Source organism: Mytilus edulis, chromosome 13 (genome assembly GCF_963676685.1).
Source record: "Mytilus edulis chromosome 13, xbMytEdul2.2, whole genome shotgun sequence".
Classification (NCBI taxonomy): Eukaryota; Metazoa; Mollusca; class Bivalvia; order Mytilida; family Mytilidae; genus Mytilus; species Mytilus edulis.
The window spans coordinates 50,274,389-50,290,281 of record NC_092356.1 but is presented as its reverse complement, the minus strand read 5'-3'; the positions used below and the strand labels follow the sequence as shown (position 1 = coordinate 50,290,281).

General features: G+C 31.2%; 1 protein-coding gene across 50 annotated transcripts in view; it reads left to right on the top strand.

The window, feature by feature from the left end:
• The window catches only part of LOC139499880 (activated Cdc42 kinase-like), a 111,109-nt gene that overhangs the window by 91,583 nt on the left and 3,633 nt on the right, over positions 1-15,893 (top strand). For 9 of the 50 annotated variants that reach the window (XM_071288469.1, XM_071288462.1, XM_071288463.1 and 6 more), the window contains 9 exons: positions 1,218-1,274; positions 1,546-1,599; positions 2,006-2,062; positions 3,190-3,234; positions 4,675-4,839; positions 5,353-5,576; positions 6,275-6,475; positions 7,011-9,109; positions 15,277-15,328. In XM_071288469.1, coding sequence (XP_071144570.1) covers positions 1,218-1,274; positions 1,546-1,599; positions 2,006-2,062; positions 3,190-3,234; positions 4,675-4,839; positions 5,353-5,576; positions 6,275-6,475; positions 7,011-9,109; positions 15,277-15,328 — 2,954 coding nt within the window. Of the gene's footprint in view, positions 1-448; positions 506-1,217; positions 1,275-1,545; positions 1,600-2,005; positions 2,063-3,189; positions 3,235-4,674; positions 4,840-5,352; positions 5,577-6,274; positions 6,476-7,010; positions 9,110-15,276; positions 15,329-15,893 lie in introns of all 50 variants that reach the window. The other 41 variants (XM_071288488.1, XM_071288494.1, XM_071288496.1 and 38 more) reach the window with 14 other exon arrangements.

Here is a 15,893-nt window from a genome sequence, read left to right as displayed (position 1 = left end):
TCAAAAATAGTTGGGTGGTCTTTTCTTGCTTAAATTCTGTTCTTTCTTTTATATAGATGTATACATAGTGATGATTTTAGTTGTTTAAACATTTTTTTGTAATATGGAATCTAAAATATATCTCAAATATTGTGATAAATAAACCAATGTAATGCTAAATGCAGCAAAGGTCTTTTTAGTTTCATGTAACACATTGTACAGTTTAATTCAAATTTTATTATTTGATTTGAATCAGTATATAAAAGTAGATGATTTTCAGAATTAATGTAAAATATTTTTTAACTATTTCAAATATTGTTATTTGTTTTGAATAAGAATATGCAAGTAATTAATCAAAATTAATGTACAAGAATTTTAGAAAATTTCATTTTTATGGGTTCAGTAACTTTTCATTACAATTTTGAAATCAGATGAATAAAAATATTTTATTTCCCGTTATTTCTAATAGAATCTAAAAGAGAGAGTGGAAGTTCATTCTTCTCTAATATACGACTAAGTCGTAAAGGTAAGATCGACACTCTTTCTCTCCTAACAAGCTAACGGGTAGAAAAGGTCTCAGCATTAATTATATCCTCTGTCGTCTGTTTTTAATTTAATTCCTGCTTGTTAATTTGCTTGTTTTTAAAATCCTACGGGAAAGTATTAGACTGGATGCCAGAGATAATGTATAAGAAAGATTCGTAAATAACAGAATATTCACATGCCAGTGATAAAATCTGGTCAGACAGTTATTGGAGCTCAGATAGTTATTGAAGCTATTAAAAAAACATTGCTTGTAATCAAAATTGTAAAAGGAAAATTTATAAATTTTCTATAGAGTAAAGTCATTGGATCTGTAAAAATTTGAATTCATTAGTTTTGGATATTTTTTGGCTCATGAAATAATCTGACCCGATTTTGATCATTGGCTGGGAACATGACCACTTTTATGGTCATTGTAATTGGAGTTTTTAAGAGATAATCCAACATTTTCTATGCCTTTTTAATAAAATATTGCTAACAATAAAGATAATCAGTGAAACAGACTTTTCTATATTTGAGGATTACCCTAAAATTATGGATTGGATTCCATATTATATATTGCTTTTTCTAATGTATTATCAGAAGAGAACTTAATATCAAAATCAAGAGTGTTGGAGCTTTTATTAGCAAGATTAAATATTAGTTTGTAAAGTATTGTTTCTTTTGTGTGAATTTGCACTCCTTTGTTTTCATAGACTCTAAAAGAGAAAACCAGGAATCAAACACACCCAAAATTAAACTCAGTCGAAAAGGTAAGCTCTCACACACAACTTTTCACAAAGTAATATATATTAGCCTTAACTTTGATTTCACGTTTTTCAATGTTTAACATTTTTGAAGTGAACTTTAAATCAACAAAAATCAAAAACTATAGTTTTTTGTATTGAATATAACAAAGAAAGAATATAGAAATTAACTTATTTTTCAATGATTAAAATTTGGTAAATTCATGGTTTTTTGTGTGAATGGTTATTAAAAATATCAGTCCAAAAGTGAAGAACAAAATATCCTTATTTCATATAGACTCTAAAAAGGAAAAAGAATTGGACACACCTAAAGTCAAACTTTCAAGAAAAGGTAAGAAAAAGCCGCTCGGAAATGTTGCAAATCATTATCTTGCTTTTATCCCGGCTTGCCATACTTAAAACACAATTCAAATGAAAATGGAAATTTTTTTTAAATGATAATTATGGTTTTAGGGGAAGAGCTCCATTTAAGAGAGGATTAAGATACACATTAAAAACTTCCAAAAATACAATGCACCTGTTTTTTATAACCCTTTTCATAATAGAGTTATCTTTCTTTTACTAGAAAATTTTGTCTAAATTGTTATAATAATTTTTTTAAATGTCTTACAGATTAATGAAATTTTACACTTAAATATTTGTGAACAAGTATATTTGATTTCTTATCATTATCTATTAACAAAATTGGTTTAATTTCCATTTGGAAACCCCAAATAAATAGTAAATTTTTCATGTAGACTCTAAAAAAGAAAAAGCTGACTCAGACCAACCTATGGTCAAACTTGTAAGGAAAGGTAAGAAAAAAGAACAAAAATGCTAGAAAATGTTGCACATCATAATCATGCTTTTATCCACAAACTGCTATGAGTATCTTCAAAAAATACTGATAACAAATTGGAACTTCCTCAAGTTGAACCCAGACATGAGTCTAAAATATTAGTCAAGGACTTACTATCACTTAGACGATGACATAGATCACTCAATAAAATCATCAAAATCATCAGTGTACCTGTCCTTTGATTTTACTCAATTTTGCTTTCATGCTGTGGAATTTTTTTAAGAGATTTATAATAAAAATTTTGGGTAATTTTTATGAACATTTTTGCCTATCATCTTTATTTACATTAATATTTTTTTACTCTTTTACATTCAATTGTTTCTTTTATAACACTAATATTGGATTTTATTATTTCTTGCATTTATTACCAATTTGTTTTTTTTGTTTTTTTTGCAAGCCAAATTTTTTAAACATTTAGGTTAGGTAGTTAGATTAAAGGAATACTACTATCTAGATATGCTTCATTTTATTCTGATTTTCTTATACTGTATTTAGAAGTTTTCTTCTCTTCTTTTTATAAGCTGGGAATTTAGGGTCTTACAATTTATACTGTAGAATAGAATCATATCATTGCTTGATGTATATGCATTTCATAATAGCATTTATTTCAGCACAAGAGCACATTTTGCATGCTGGCAGAGAGCCACTGTCAGTCATATAATGAAACTATGCCAGCATGCCGAGTCCTAAATTTTACATTTTTATAAATACAGTATTATAGGTAGTTTAGTATTCTACATACTTAGACATTGAATATATTTTAAATAGAGGAGTTAAATTCTACAGACATTTACTACAAGTTTCCAAAATGCAAACAAGAAAACAATCATTTTAAAGAATTGCAAATTTTTAATGATAAAAAAATGTTAGACATGCAAAAATGTGGAATGAATATTACAATTACAATTAATTCTTGAATAAAAGATAAAAGATTTTACTTTTTATTGTATTTTAAAAAAAAAATGTTTGCTAGATGCTTAGTAGTGAATAATCTTATTTTGATTTAACTCCTATTTGCTACAATAGACCCCAATTATGCCTAAATCTTTATTTTTACAATTTGATTGGTTATGCTATTTATAGAATCAGACAAGAAAGAAAAATCCCCCAAAAAGGGTGGTAAGAAAGGTAAGATTGGAGAAGGGACAAATAGATGTGTAGTGTGGCTTCTATAACAAAATATTGACAACAGCTTATGACTTATCACATAATGCCAAAAAATTAGAATATCACTTAAAATAAGGTCATTAATCAGATCCTCAACAAGTTGGAGCAGCATGATCTCTTAATTAGATACTTAGATAGAATGGACCATAATTTTGACAACTGGGTCTCAGCTCCAAAATAGATCATCTGTCTGTGGGGCATGGGCTTTTTTAGATAGAAATTAAGTCACATGAAATAACCTGACCAAAGGGCAGAAAACAACCAAGGGCCACCAATTGGTATTCAATATAGCAAGAAAATCCCACAGCCACAGGCTGGCTTCAACTGGCCCCTAAAACAAAATTTGTTCTGTCTTGAGTTTATTAAAAAATGGATGTCACATTCACTAAATTTATACCGTATAGCGAGTTATTTTTTAGGGTGTAAAATTTCGCGATTTTAAACAACAAAGCAGTGGAATCATATCCAAATGTGAAATTTGAAACCTTAAAAATAAATAAGGAAAAAGCTTTATGCTAACTGCAACTGATTATAATTAATTCAAGTGAGCTAAAATAAGCTTCATGCTGTTCTACTAATTACATTAGAATGGAGTGAACCCTATATCTGATCCTTGACCTTTTCCAAACTAACAGGTTCCTTCCAGGTTCAGGGTTTTATAAAAGATGTCAATTATTAAGAATTTATTTTAGAGAAATATTTTAACAGTGAAAACTAACTGATTAAAACCATCTGATCTCTTGTAATAAGAACATTCTGTAGTAATTAAACCAGTAAACTGTGGACACTAGTGTCTATGCCAAACACAGTCCTGAGGGATACAGTTAATTTAGACAGATATTACTGTTCATCATAAAAGATACTCCTGTATCATTGTAAATTCTGTTCTTATAAATTTTGACCAGAGGGCTTTCATACCAAGTCAAATTTTTTTCAAAGGAAATTGTCATATGTTATAGATTGTCAAAGCTCATATATTTTATTTGATATTTACATAAATATGAAACACAAGTATAGTTAAATGACACAGGTTTAAAGGTATATATTGTACCACAGATATTGCTTCCATTGTATGGGAATGGCCACATGCTTAAATAATACACAGAAATATGCAATGACACAGTCAACGCTTACACATGATTTAATCAGTTTTAAAACTAATATAAGAATTATTTTTTATTCTCTATATATGTAAAAGGAAATATTTCGAAACATAATTTTATTAATCAGTTTCGTCAATTTCTGTTGAAAAATGTCATTGGATAATCTTGATATAAAATTTTATTTTCCATTTTTAGCAATTTCTGTTTCTGTTTACATTTTACTTTTCAGGAACTTGACTTCAAACATTAAATAAAAAAATCTCCATAATATATTAAAATTATTATTTATTTATTGCAGAATCAAACAGGAAGTCATTAAGGCGGTTCAATGCTGAGATGATCAGTGGTCCACAGAATGACCTTCGTCACACAGGGCATATTGGTTACGATGGTGCTATTTTCGGTGATGTTGGTTTCATTGGTGATAATTACGACAAACTGCCAGTCAAAGTTGCTAGTACAGGTTGGTATTTAGATTTTGCAAAATCATATAAAAGATATTTCATTATGATATATTTTATTATACATTTTGTAATATGCAGAAAAAACTACAATATTATAATGTAAAAATAAGAAGATGAGCTATTATTGCCAATGAGACCACTCTCCATCAGAGACCAAATTGACATTAAAGTCAACAAATATAGGTCACAGTATAGCTTTCAACAATGAAAATAAGCCTTTGTTGTAAATATATCTGCATAGCATCAAGACCCTAAAACAGAAACATTTACTTTTAAATTTTTGTATTTAATTTATGGAAAGAAATTAATGGTGATCTAATTCCATGCTTAGGATAAAAAGACATCCATCTTAAAATATGTTAATTTGAAAATGCTATGAAAAAATCATGTTAATACAGGGCCATATAGTTTATGGATGTTCAAAAATAGAAAATACAACCTGGATAGATTATTGAAAGGAAAGAAGTAATTACAATTATAGTAAGTAATGATGATTATGATCTATCTTCCAGGGAAAGAAGGTGAAAGTCGGATATCAACTGTGAGTCTTAATAGAGATGAAAATGGACATAATATGAATGGATCTCTGGGTACTAATGGTCACTCCTGGATAAGTCAGGAATCTATAGACAGTCAATATGTAACAAGGACAGACGAGGTTGATAGTGGAGATTTCCAGTATCAAGATATAGATGATGATTCTATATTTGCTGACTTCAAAATGCCTGACATGTCGGTATGAAAAAATAAATCATATATAAACGTTTGTACTAACAGTCTATGATTCATAACATCTTAGGGCTATCCCAAAATATGCCTATTGTTGCAGAAAAAAACCTGAGTATTCCAATACCCTGCTTAATCCAACTTTTTTTCTGGTCCTCTTGTGTGATGGATAAACAGAATACACTGTAATTAATAAAAGATAAATTAGATAATGTCAAAAAAAACTATAATAGACATTACCAAAAATATTAGATAATGAAATAAAAAATCACATAAACCGACAATACAGATTCCTCCAAAAAGTTAAATACAAAGACTACAACTTAAAACAGATAACCTGACTAGGGACAGGTAAAACGTATGATGGGTGTTTAACTGTTAAAATCAGTTTTACGTGGGCACAAGTCTTCCCTGATTCAAGACCATTAGTTATAAAATAAAACACAATTAAATTTTTGTTCTTGAGAAAAATATTGCGATTTTGATTTAAAAAAAAAATGCAAATCATTAAATGTATTGACATTTATTCATAATTTGTCCATATCATAGCAAGCATAGTCTATTATTAAATAACTTTCACTGATCTCTACATGTTTTTGTTTGTTGTTTTTTTGTTGTTGTAAGATTGCCGTCTGACATGTCATTTCTGTATATTTACCATATCTTTTTTTTTATTGATATTTAATTATAAAACTTGACATTTTACAGAGTTCTTTTGATTTCGGACCTTCATTTATGGATGAAGTATTGAAAGCAATAAACGACAAAGAGGCAAAGTTGGCAAACTCATCTTCAAATGATTCATCAGCAACTACAACACCTCAACATGAATCGCCTCCTAAACTGATGACCAATGGGAGAGGATCAAAGTCACCACCACCACCACTTCCTGTTCAACCACCTAGACTAGTATGTCTGCCTCTAATTCTACTTCCTCTTAACAGCTATAGCTGTTCAATCTTTCTTCTCTGCAAAATTTTGTTAAATTATATGGAATGAAACATATATTTCTCTTTAATTTGCTTTAAAAAAGTGTATTATGATATAAAATAGAAAGAAAAAAAAACTTTAAAAAAACAAACACAAAAAAATTCAACTGTGATCATTATGTGCATGGCATTGCATGTTGCTGTTGCTCAATTTACAATCTCTGACGTACAAGGAACAATCAATCTATACAAGCAATTGATGAATGGACAGATTGAAAAAATCATAAATCTGAATTAAATATCCTTTTTTTTTTTACATATACATTCACATATAAATATTGTATATTCTCATTAGGAGAAAAGGGATATAGGGTAATTATTATATTCTTCTTATAGAAATTATCTTCAGCTTTTCTTCAGTATAATCAAGTCTGGAGTATATGAAAATATCTTTATTATAGACAGCATGTATCTATTTATGTAATCACTATGCATGTTCAATTTTTGCCTTGCAGGAACCTCGAAACAGGGAGCCTCCGAAACCAGAACCACGAAAACAAGCCAAAGTCAAACCAATGTCAGCATCTGATGAAAAAATGATAGATGATGCTATCGCCATGGCAAATGAATTAAGTTCTCGTTCTCATATGTCATCATCACAAGAACCTTCGTCACCTGATAAATATCAGTCAGATTCAGAAAGTGATTCAGGGTCACCACAGAATGGATCAAGATTCAAATTCTCATTTAAACGTAGTCCGAAACTTGATCGTCAACGTACTTTCTCCGAGGAGATCAAAAATAAAGCAGATCAAGTAGAAAGTGTTCCTCCTGGAGCAATGGAGGCTTATAACCAGTTAGTTATGAGAGGTTCTGTGAAGGAAAAATCTGGTACTTCATACTCCTCTGAAGAAAGGGAAGTTACTCCACCTAAAAGAGAGGTAACTCCTGTCAAAAGGGAGTTAACTCCAGTTAGAAGAGAAATTACTCCTGCGAAAAGAGAAATAATTCCTGCAAAGAGAGATATAACTCCTGCAAAAAGAGAAATTACTCCTGCAAAAAGGGAAATAACTCCAATGAAAAGAGAGGTTACACCAGAAAGAAGGGAGGTTACTCCTGTACATCAAGATAGTACATATGGGGTGCCTCTTGCAATGATAGATGACTTTGACTTAGAACCACCTGAAATGAATTTTAATCAATTTACAGAGATGAGTTATCATCAGAAACCAGTTCCAAAACCACGGCCTGACAGCAAACGATCTGATATACCAATACCTGCTCCAAAACCTAGACCAGAAATCATACAGAGAGTAGAACCTGTGCCTCGTCCACAAAAACCACCGCCAGAAATTCCTCAAGAATATGATCTGAAAGTAAAACTACCAGAAGATGAATATAGACCTAAAATTTTAGACACTTCTAGTGAACAAACATCAGAGTGTGACTCTGAAGACATTAAAAACAATGTAGAAGTATTAAGGATTGATGAACCTGATTCAGACAATGTTCATACTGATTCTGGTACGGAGTCGGTAAATAGTGCTACAGAAGTCAATCGTCAGGATGATTCTCGTAGGGATTCTTACAATAAATCTTCCAGTCTTTTTGTAGGGGAGGACTTTTCTGAACCTTCCCCTCGTGAAATTATGAATAAACTTGCAAGGGAGAGTAGAATACGACGCTCCCTTGATCATCAAAGAGGAGTAATCAGCGGTAGTGAGGAAGGACATTCTCGTAATATTCGTGAACCCCAAGGTATTCCTGGTAAAGGAGCTATGTCCTCATCCACTGGTGGGGATGAAGATGTGGAAACAAACCCTTTAAGAATGTTAAGAGGTGGTGCTATCCCCATACGTGGAGGTCGTGTTGGTCAAGGTATGAATCATAAAACTTATAATTCTAAATTACATGTTAAGATACCAACTTTGCATCACTCAATGAGCGTTGATTCAGGGACCATTCAGCATGTTAAAGAAAGAGATGCAACTAACTTACCAAGTCCCACTAGAGCCCCTGCTATACCACCCCGGTCTAACAGTGTTAGTGGAGATGGCAATAGCTTGCCATTACCACCCAGGATGCCATTAAGACATTCAACTCCCATTGGTGCCAAGAGGGAACGAAAGTTTCCACTTCAGATTGACGACAGCGGCATCGATGGGCATTCAACACCTCAGTCATTGGTTAGAAATTATGCATGGTCGGAGAGCTCCAAATTGACGCAGCATGAGCGAACTCTTCCTCCTGCTCCACCCCCGCCCCTTAAAAAACACCAAATTGACGACAAACCATTTGACAGTGGTTTAGATGAAGATGATGATGTTTTTGAAGGACATGATATAACGCCGCCATCTACTTTAAAAATAGACACATCATCTAAATCTTCAACATTTCCTAGAGTCAAATTTCAGTTTCAAAAAGTCAAGTGCAATTTAGAACAGCTTGGATTTTACAACCGAAAAGATCCTTTCTGGGTCAAAACACTAACACTTGCTGGTAGAAATATTTCAGATAGGGGTAGCTCGGAGGAGGTGTCACCACTCATGCTAGCTAACTACAAAACTTCGGAGGGTGTCAGCTATGAAGACTTGCTTGATTTTGCATTTGATAGGTATGGCATCTTTGCTGTGTGACGCTTTCATCTGTCTTGATGCCTTCATTATAATATACTGTAACTGTGGGTCAGGAGTCTCTCTCTCTGCTGGAACCTTCTCACGTAATAATCTGACTGATTGCTTGCTTGGTTCACTTATAACATTAACTCATCTGCTTTATTGGCAAGGATCATAATGATAATATCGTCATATTTATAAATTAATAACTTTACAAAACTTGGAGATTCTTTGAAATACTGAAGGGTTTTTCAGCCCAGCTGTATTTTATTCCATAATTTATTGGCCCTTTATTAATTTTTTCAAGACATACCTTGGTATTTTAAGTTATTTTGAAGACCATGTTAGCAAGGTTTATAATGATGATATTTTAAAGGCTCTCTTGGCAATGATTTAAATGATGATATTTTAGAGGCTATCTTGGCAATGATTTAAATGATGATTAATATATTCAGGGATTACAATAAAAAGATTTTTAACAAGAATTTCAATTCTGAATTTTTTATTCATAATTCTCAAAGATTGTAATAATGTTTATGATTAATTTTTGGATGACTCTACTGATACTTTATCATGTTTAACGATACTTTGTTGGCAAGGAGAATACTTATAACCTTTTTTTCAAAGATTTATCAAATATATCACAGAAATTTCATGCACAATTTGTTTGAACTTATTTATTCATGGAAGATGATGTTCAATGAAACTTTTTTGAATTGGTACATCTCTATAATTGGTTCGAACAAAATCAACATAACAATGGATATTCCCCCTTTGAATTCAATATTTCTGTAAAATCAATTTTAGTGCCAAGGGTCATAACTCAATACCCAAATTTATGACTGTAAGCCCAGAAAATTCTTGTATTATTGCAAGAAATGCCAATTTGGAATGATAATCACATTTCTATAAAATGGTATCAGTGCATATTTTGAAGAAACACTGGTACCTTTTCAAGGTCACTACATCAATGGACTCTCAGGCAAATCAGTCAGATACAATATTTGTAACCAGTTGACAAATGACCTGCTGTATACAGTACACACTCCTCATCTTTTGCTTTTTAATCACTGACACTTGATTGTTGTGTATTCTATTTCAGCATTTTATCTGGAGTTATAAGCTGCTTCATAGGTATTAGATTGGGGTCAAAGGTCAATGTCATTCTTACTCATCCCAAGTAGATTTTAATATAAGAATAATTTATGTAGATTTAGAAAACTAGATGAATCATAATTTATTATATTTTTATCATAGATGGGTCTGATGCTAGTTATATTCAGTAAGTTTAAAATCAAATTTAGGAAGTAGTTGGACATAGTGAATCTGTGCCAAGGAATAGGCTTCTGGTGTAATGAAAAGATGCATGGCAGGGTTGCTGGAAAGAACCAACAAAATATTTCCCCTTGTTAAAATGCTGTTAAGACTTATTTATAAGTTATGTCATTTAACTAATTTAGTCTGATTTATAATTATGAAAAAATAGCCAATCAAAAAAAGTAAGTAAAAAAGTTAACATGGCTTACTGATGCTAGCTTTGACATTTGCCATACTAAAAAAAGGAATTAGATTTTTTTTTTACTTTTTGATCTGGAGAAAAGAGGACTGTAATAATTTTATAGTTTCTCTTAGTAAATAGTAAGATAATTTTTCAGAATTTTGTTGAACTCTTCAATTATCAGAATTTGTATCTCTGAACTGGACCCTAACATGTATATAGTTCCAGATGGAATAGTATATCCCCTCATCAAGAAAAATACTTTACTAATGAGATACTCTTTAATGAAACTCATAGACATGGCTTCATATAATATACAGTTTCCTTTAATGAAATTTGATTCAAGAGTTATTTGCCTTGGCTGCTATGGTGGAAAAGGGGGGGGGAGGGGAGGACCTTTATCGGGACTCCGGGATCATAGGAATGGTTTATATGAGGTATTCAGAAAACAAAAACCATAAAATTAAGATTTGAAAATGGTAATTTGTCAAAGAGACAACAACCAGGCTAAAGAGCAAAAATCAGCCCAAGGCCACCAAGGGGTCTTCAACACTGAGAAATTCCCTCACCCAGAACAAGTCTAGTAGCAGTTGATTAACTAGTTGAATTAGGTAGATTTATAAAGGAATTTGTGCATGTTGCCCTCTAATTTGGTGCTAAAGGGAAATAACTATTACAAATTAAACTACCTCTTCGGGGAATTTGAGTGATGCACCTTTTCAAATCAATAATAAAAAGGTGGTGATTGGGAATGTTTCCAGACTAATCCTACTTTCCCAAGAATGACATTGATTGGGTAGTTGGACCAATAGTTAAAATGTAAATCTTTATTACTAACTCAGCACTTTTTGTTTTTGTAACTAGCAAGGCAGCTTTATAATTTATTAACTTCTATTTATTAATTTTTATTCAGTTTATTTTAAACTAGCTTTATCTCTTTTTCCTCTCTACTCTTTAATTCTATGATGCCATACATTAAATTTCCAAACTGTTAATTTTTTTTTATGTACAAAACTTTGAAATATGCAAAATCAAAGACAATGTAACTAATGAACATATTTTGCTTTTTCTAATGAATTTTATAATGTTAAAATCTTTTTTTTTATATCAGTTTTTGTATAGATTTTTTTAGAATATGTATATTCATCATATCTTACCAAACAAATGTTCCAGAATGTTCATACATAAAACTCATTTCTGGACTTGATGTAAGAGTTGAGTTGTTATACACAAAGGCATGCCCTAATATTTTTTTCTATAAATCACTAAACTTCACTAGATTAAAGGAATTACCGCCTGGGAATACCAAACCAATTTACCCTCAGTAATTGCAAAGGATATCCTTCAGAATTAAGGAAATGTCATTTTGAAAAAAAGGAAATGGATTCAGAAGAATGAAATATTTTTTAAAGAAATGGACATTGAAACTAGGGCTTTTTTGCAAAATGAATTTCCTAAATTTCATTTTTGAATCACTGCTACAACAGTGCACCCTTATATAAATATTAGGTGGCAAATTGAAAGGTCAGTGTCATGAAAAACTACTGAGAGGCAAATTTTTAACCTTGATGAATTGAATAAGTAGGTACAAGACTTAGAGTGATAGAATGATAGAGTGCAGTAGTTACATATAAGTACAGTAGTACAGACAAACTGAATGTTAATTTCTGTAAGTTCCATTAGGATTTGAAATTCACTGTTTTAAGCACACTAACAGCATGGGGTGTATAGATGTTGAAAGGTTGTAGCAGACATCAATTGTTTACATTGTGTAAAATTGTTTATGATCTCAGATTTATATTTATGATTATTTCCTTTAGAAATTTCTTTATAAATTTTATAATACAATAATTAACCAGAGTTGTAAGTGCACATAAGTCATAATGTTTCCTAGTACCACAGATATTGCAGTTTCCACCCTCCCATGTTTAGGGTTCAATAACAGCTTACTATACACCAAAAACAATATAGAACATCTAACTGGATTCCTGCCTAATAATTCTACAGATAACAGTCCCATGGAACCAGTCAACTACATTATCTGTTGTACAGGGGAACACCTTTAGTGAAATACATATGTGACATTAATGAAATTATAATGTTTAGATAGATTTGTCAAAATTTCTGTTTACCTTTTTTTATTGATTGTAACTTTCCTACTGTCCAGTGGCAAATATTTCATCCATATTCAGGACAAGTACGTTCTTTTGAAGAATGAAATATGGTTAAAGCTGTACACTTGTAATAGGTTTTTCATATTAATTAATATTTTTTATACTTTTATGTTATATGCTTTTTGTTGTTGAATTAAAATTTTAATACTACAAATGTAAAATAATAATTTAGTGAATTTTATAACAGTTAGTATATATATATTGATGTTGTGGTAAAACTAATACTAATACTTATATACATTTTAATAATCAGACATCTAGTCTTTTGAAATGCTTAAACATGTATAGCATTGCCTTGACATACCAATATAGATTTTTTTATTTGGTTCTAGTACATAAGAGTTAGCTCCCCCTTATAATGCTCTGGATGACACTTTTTTTTTTAACAAAAGAAAGGCCAATTTCCCCTGAAGTTGTTTCACACAACAACCATTTTTAGAATCTTTTGGTGTAACACCACTAATTCAGGCCCGGCCAGAAAGCACATACCAGAAAGTAGTACATATTTAACACAAAATAGTTCCTACGCATGGACATAACTTTCAAAATATTTAGAATATTTTATTAATTTTGGTATCAAATGAAAGCTGCATGACTGGTGATCATTGCAGAACAATTTTTGACTGATAAATTTGAATAATAAAAAAATGGCATGAAATTTAAAAAGGAGGGTACATTTTTCCTTTTTGTCAGATCGGAAGTACCTGTTTTGGTACATCCGAAGTTCCTGGAACCAGTTCTTTCTTATATGCCATGTAAGGTATGTTGATTTTTTTCAGTACAGGACACCAGAAGGTGTTGCTTTGACATGCAATGATTGTCACTTTATTTGAACTTAAGATAAAAGAGCTGTGACCACTCGAAATTGAGGAATTTAACATAGAAAGCAATGGGGCCATTAATTAGTGGTGTACATGTACTTCCTATTATTTTAAACTTTTATGTAAAATACTAAAATTAACAGTATCAAAACATTCCAATTGTTTTTATTAGCTTTCTGATTTTGTCTCTCTGAATGAAACCAATACAGGAGAAGTTGGTGACACTTCTTTTGTTTGTGGCACCATGAACATGATATAATTCTTAAGAGAAGCTCTCTGAGTAAAGCTGGTTACAATTCTTTGCATTTTTAAATTGTTCCTCTAATATTGACTAAGAGACTGTAAATTTGGAAATTATTGTGATTTTTTTAATAATGAATAAGAATGCGAGTTCAATTGTTGTGATCTTAAAAAAGATATGAGAATGAAAGTTCTTACTATTTCAATACTCAAGCAGTGGTTTATTCATATTGATAATTACCTCAAGATAATTTCTAAATTTACAGCATAGAAAAATCCTTTCTTAATTTTGGTGTCCCTTTGGCTTTGTTATATGCAACATCAGGGTTAAATATGATGCCCATTGAAGAGTGCTTTGTTTTCACCATTTTTAAGAACCCTTGCAAGAGCTTTCTGTTGGGTTCTTAATTGAACTACTGCCTGGCAAAATTTCTCTCTCCTTGATGACACCCTCGTTTTATATTGGCATCCGAAATCAGGAGATATGATATGAGCTATTTTATAGTCTCAGAAGTTGCCAAAAAGTAAATTTCTTCAATATAAGATAAGGAGATTTGTTATGATTGCAAATGAGACTGCTATCACCAGAGACTGGTATTTTTTAGCCAAATATCTTTTTAAGGCTTACCTCTAAATATTAATGATGAGAAGTGAAAATGCTGTAACTTTAGCAGTTTTTGCAGTCTTGCACTGAATGCAAGTTTGTAACACTATATATATGCTCCTTATTGAAGACTGTCCGTTGACCTATAATGTTTTACTTTTACAAATTGTGACTTGGATGGAGTGTTGTCTCATTTGCACTCTTACCACATCTTCATATGAATGTCAATTCAAAAGAATGAATACCGATATTTAAGTTTGTACTGGTTCGGAATAAGCCTGAAATATTTGCAACTGGACATTATACATGGTACAATGAAGTATTTTTCAAAAGAATTTGAACATATTTCATGGTACTTTAAAAGAAGTAGTAAAATGTAATATATAGGAAAATTCCTGCAAGAGATATAAACCAGGTAATTTGCATGTAAGAACATTACATCAAGTTGTAGGCTAAAGTATCATCATCATCAATGCTTGACTTTATAAACATATATCTCTATATAAATATATTTATATCAATGTAAAAACGTATGTGCCAAGTTTCACTGTATTTTTTTTCAAAGATAAAAGTATGTATACAAAATTAATCAAACTTGAAACTGTTTCAGTGTAGCGTCCTTCAGGTAAAGATTAGATATAGGGACGTTAATTTTTTTGTTAAATAAATTAGATTATTTTATGGAATTCCATGTAGTATTGACATTGGACTTCATCCTAAACAGTTGATTTGCTAAAGCAGTGGTAAGGGAGATAATTCCTGTGAACTTGTGCATGTATGTATTTGGTGATGGAAGCTTTTATAACCAGACTATTTCTACATTATACAGGGAGAAGAACTGCGAGGAAGTAGAGATGATGAGATCTGTGTTTAAAAATGAGGTAATTATGTACAAGTATTGATAATTTGGTGTTTAACGCCACTTTCATTACTATTGGGCTATTTAGTGGCTGTCAATAATTTGTTGAGAAAAGAGTATCAGAGAGAACCACAGTTCTTGTCATGTGCAGAATTCAAACTCATAACCTCAGTGTTGACAGTCTCTTGTAGAGTAGTTCTACTTCTAAGACCACTTCGCTTCCCCTGAAAAAGTATTGTAGTTTTTGTCAAGCCTGCGACTTTTGTTGCAGAAAGCTTGACATAGGGATAGTGATCCAGCAGCGGTGGCAGTGTTAGATTTATATTTTAGAAGGTGGAAGACCTGGATGCTTAAAATACTTTGTATATAGATGTATCATATTACGAAGTTTTCGTCATTCACATGTCCAATGTCCTTGACCCCATTTTCATAGTTCAGTGACGATTTGAAAAAAGTTTAAAATTATGTCTAGCTGGCTGGTATCATTTGACCTTGACCTCATTTTCATGGTTCAATTGTAAACGTTAAGTTTTTGTATTTTGGTCTTTTTTTCTAATACTATATGCAATTGTTCAACTATATTTGGT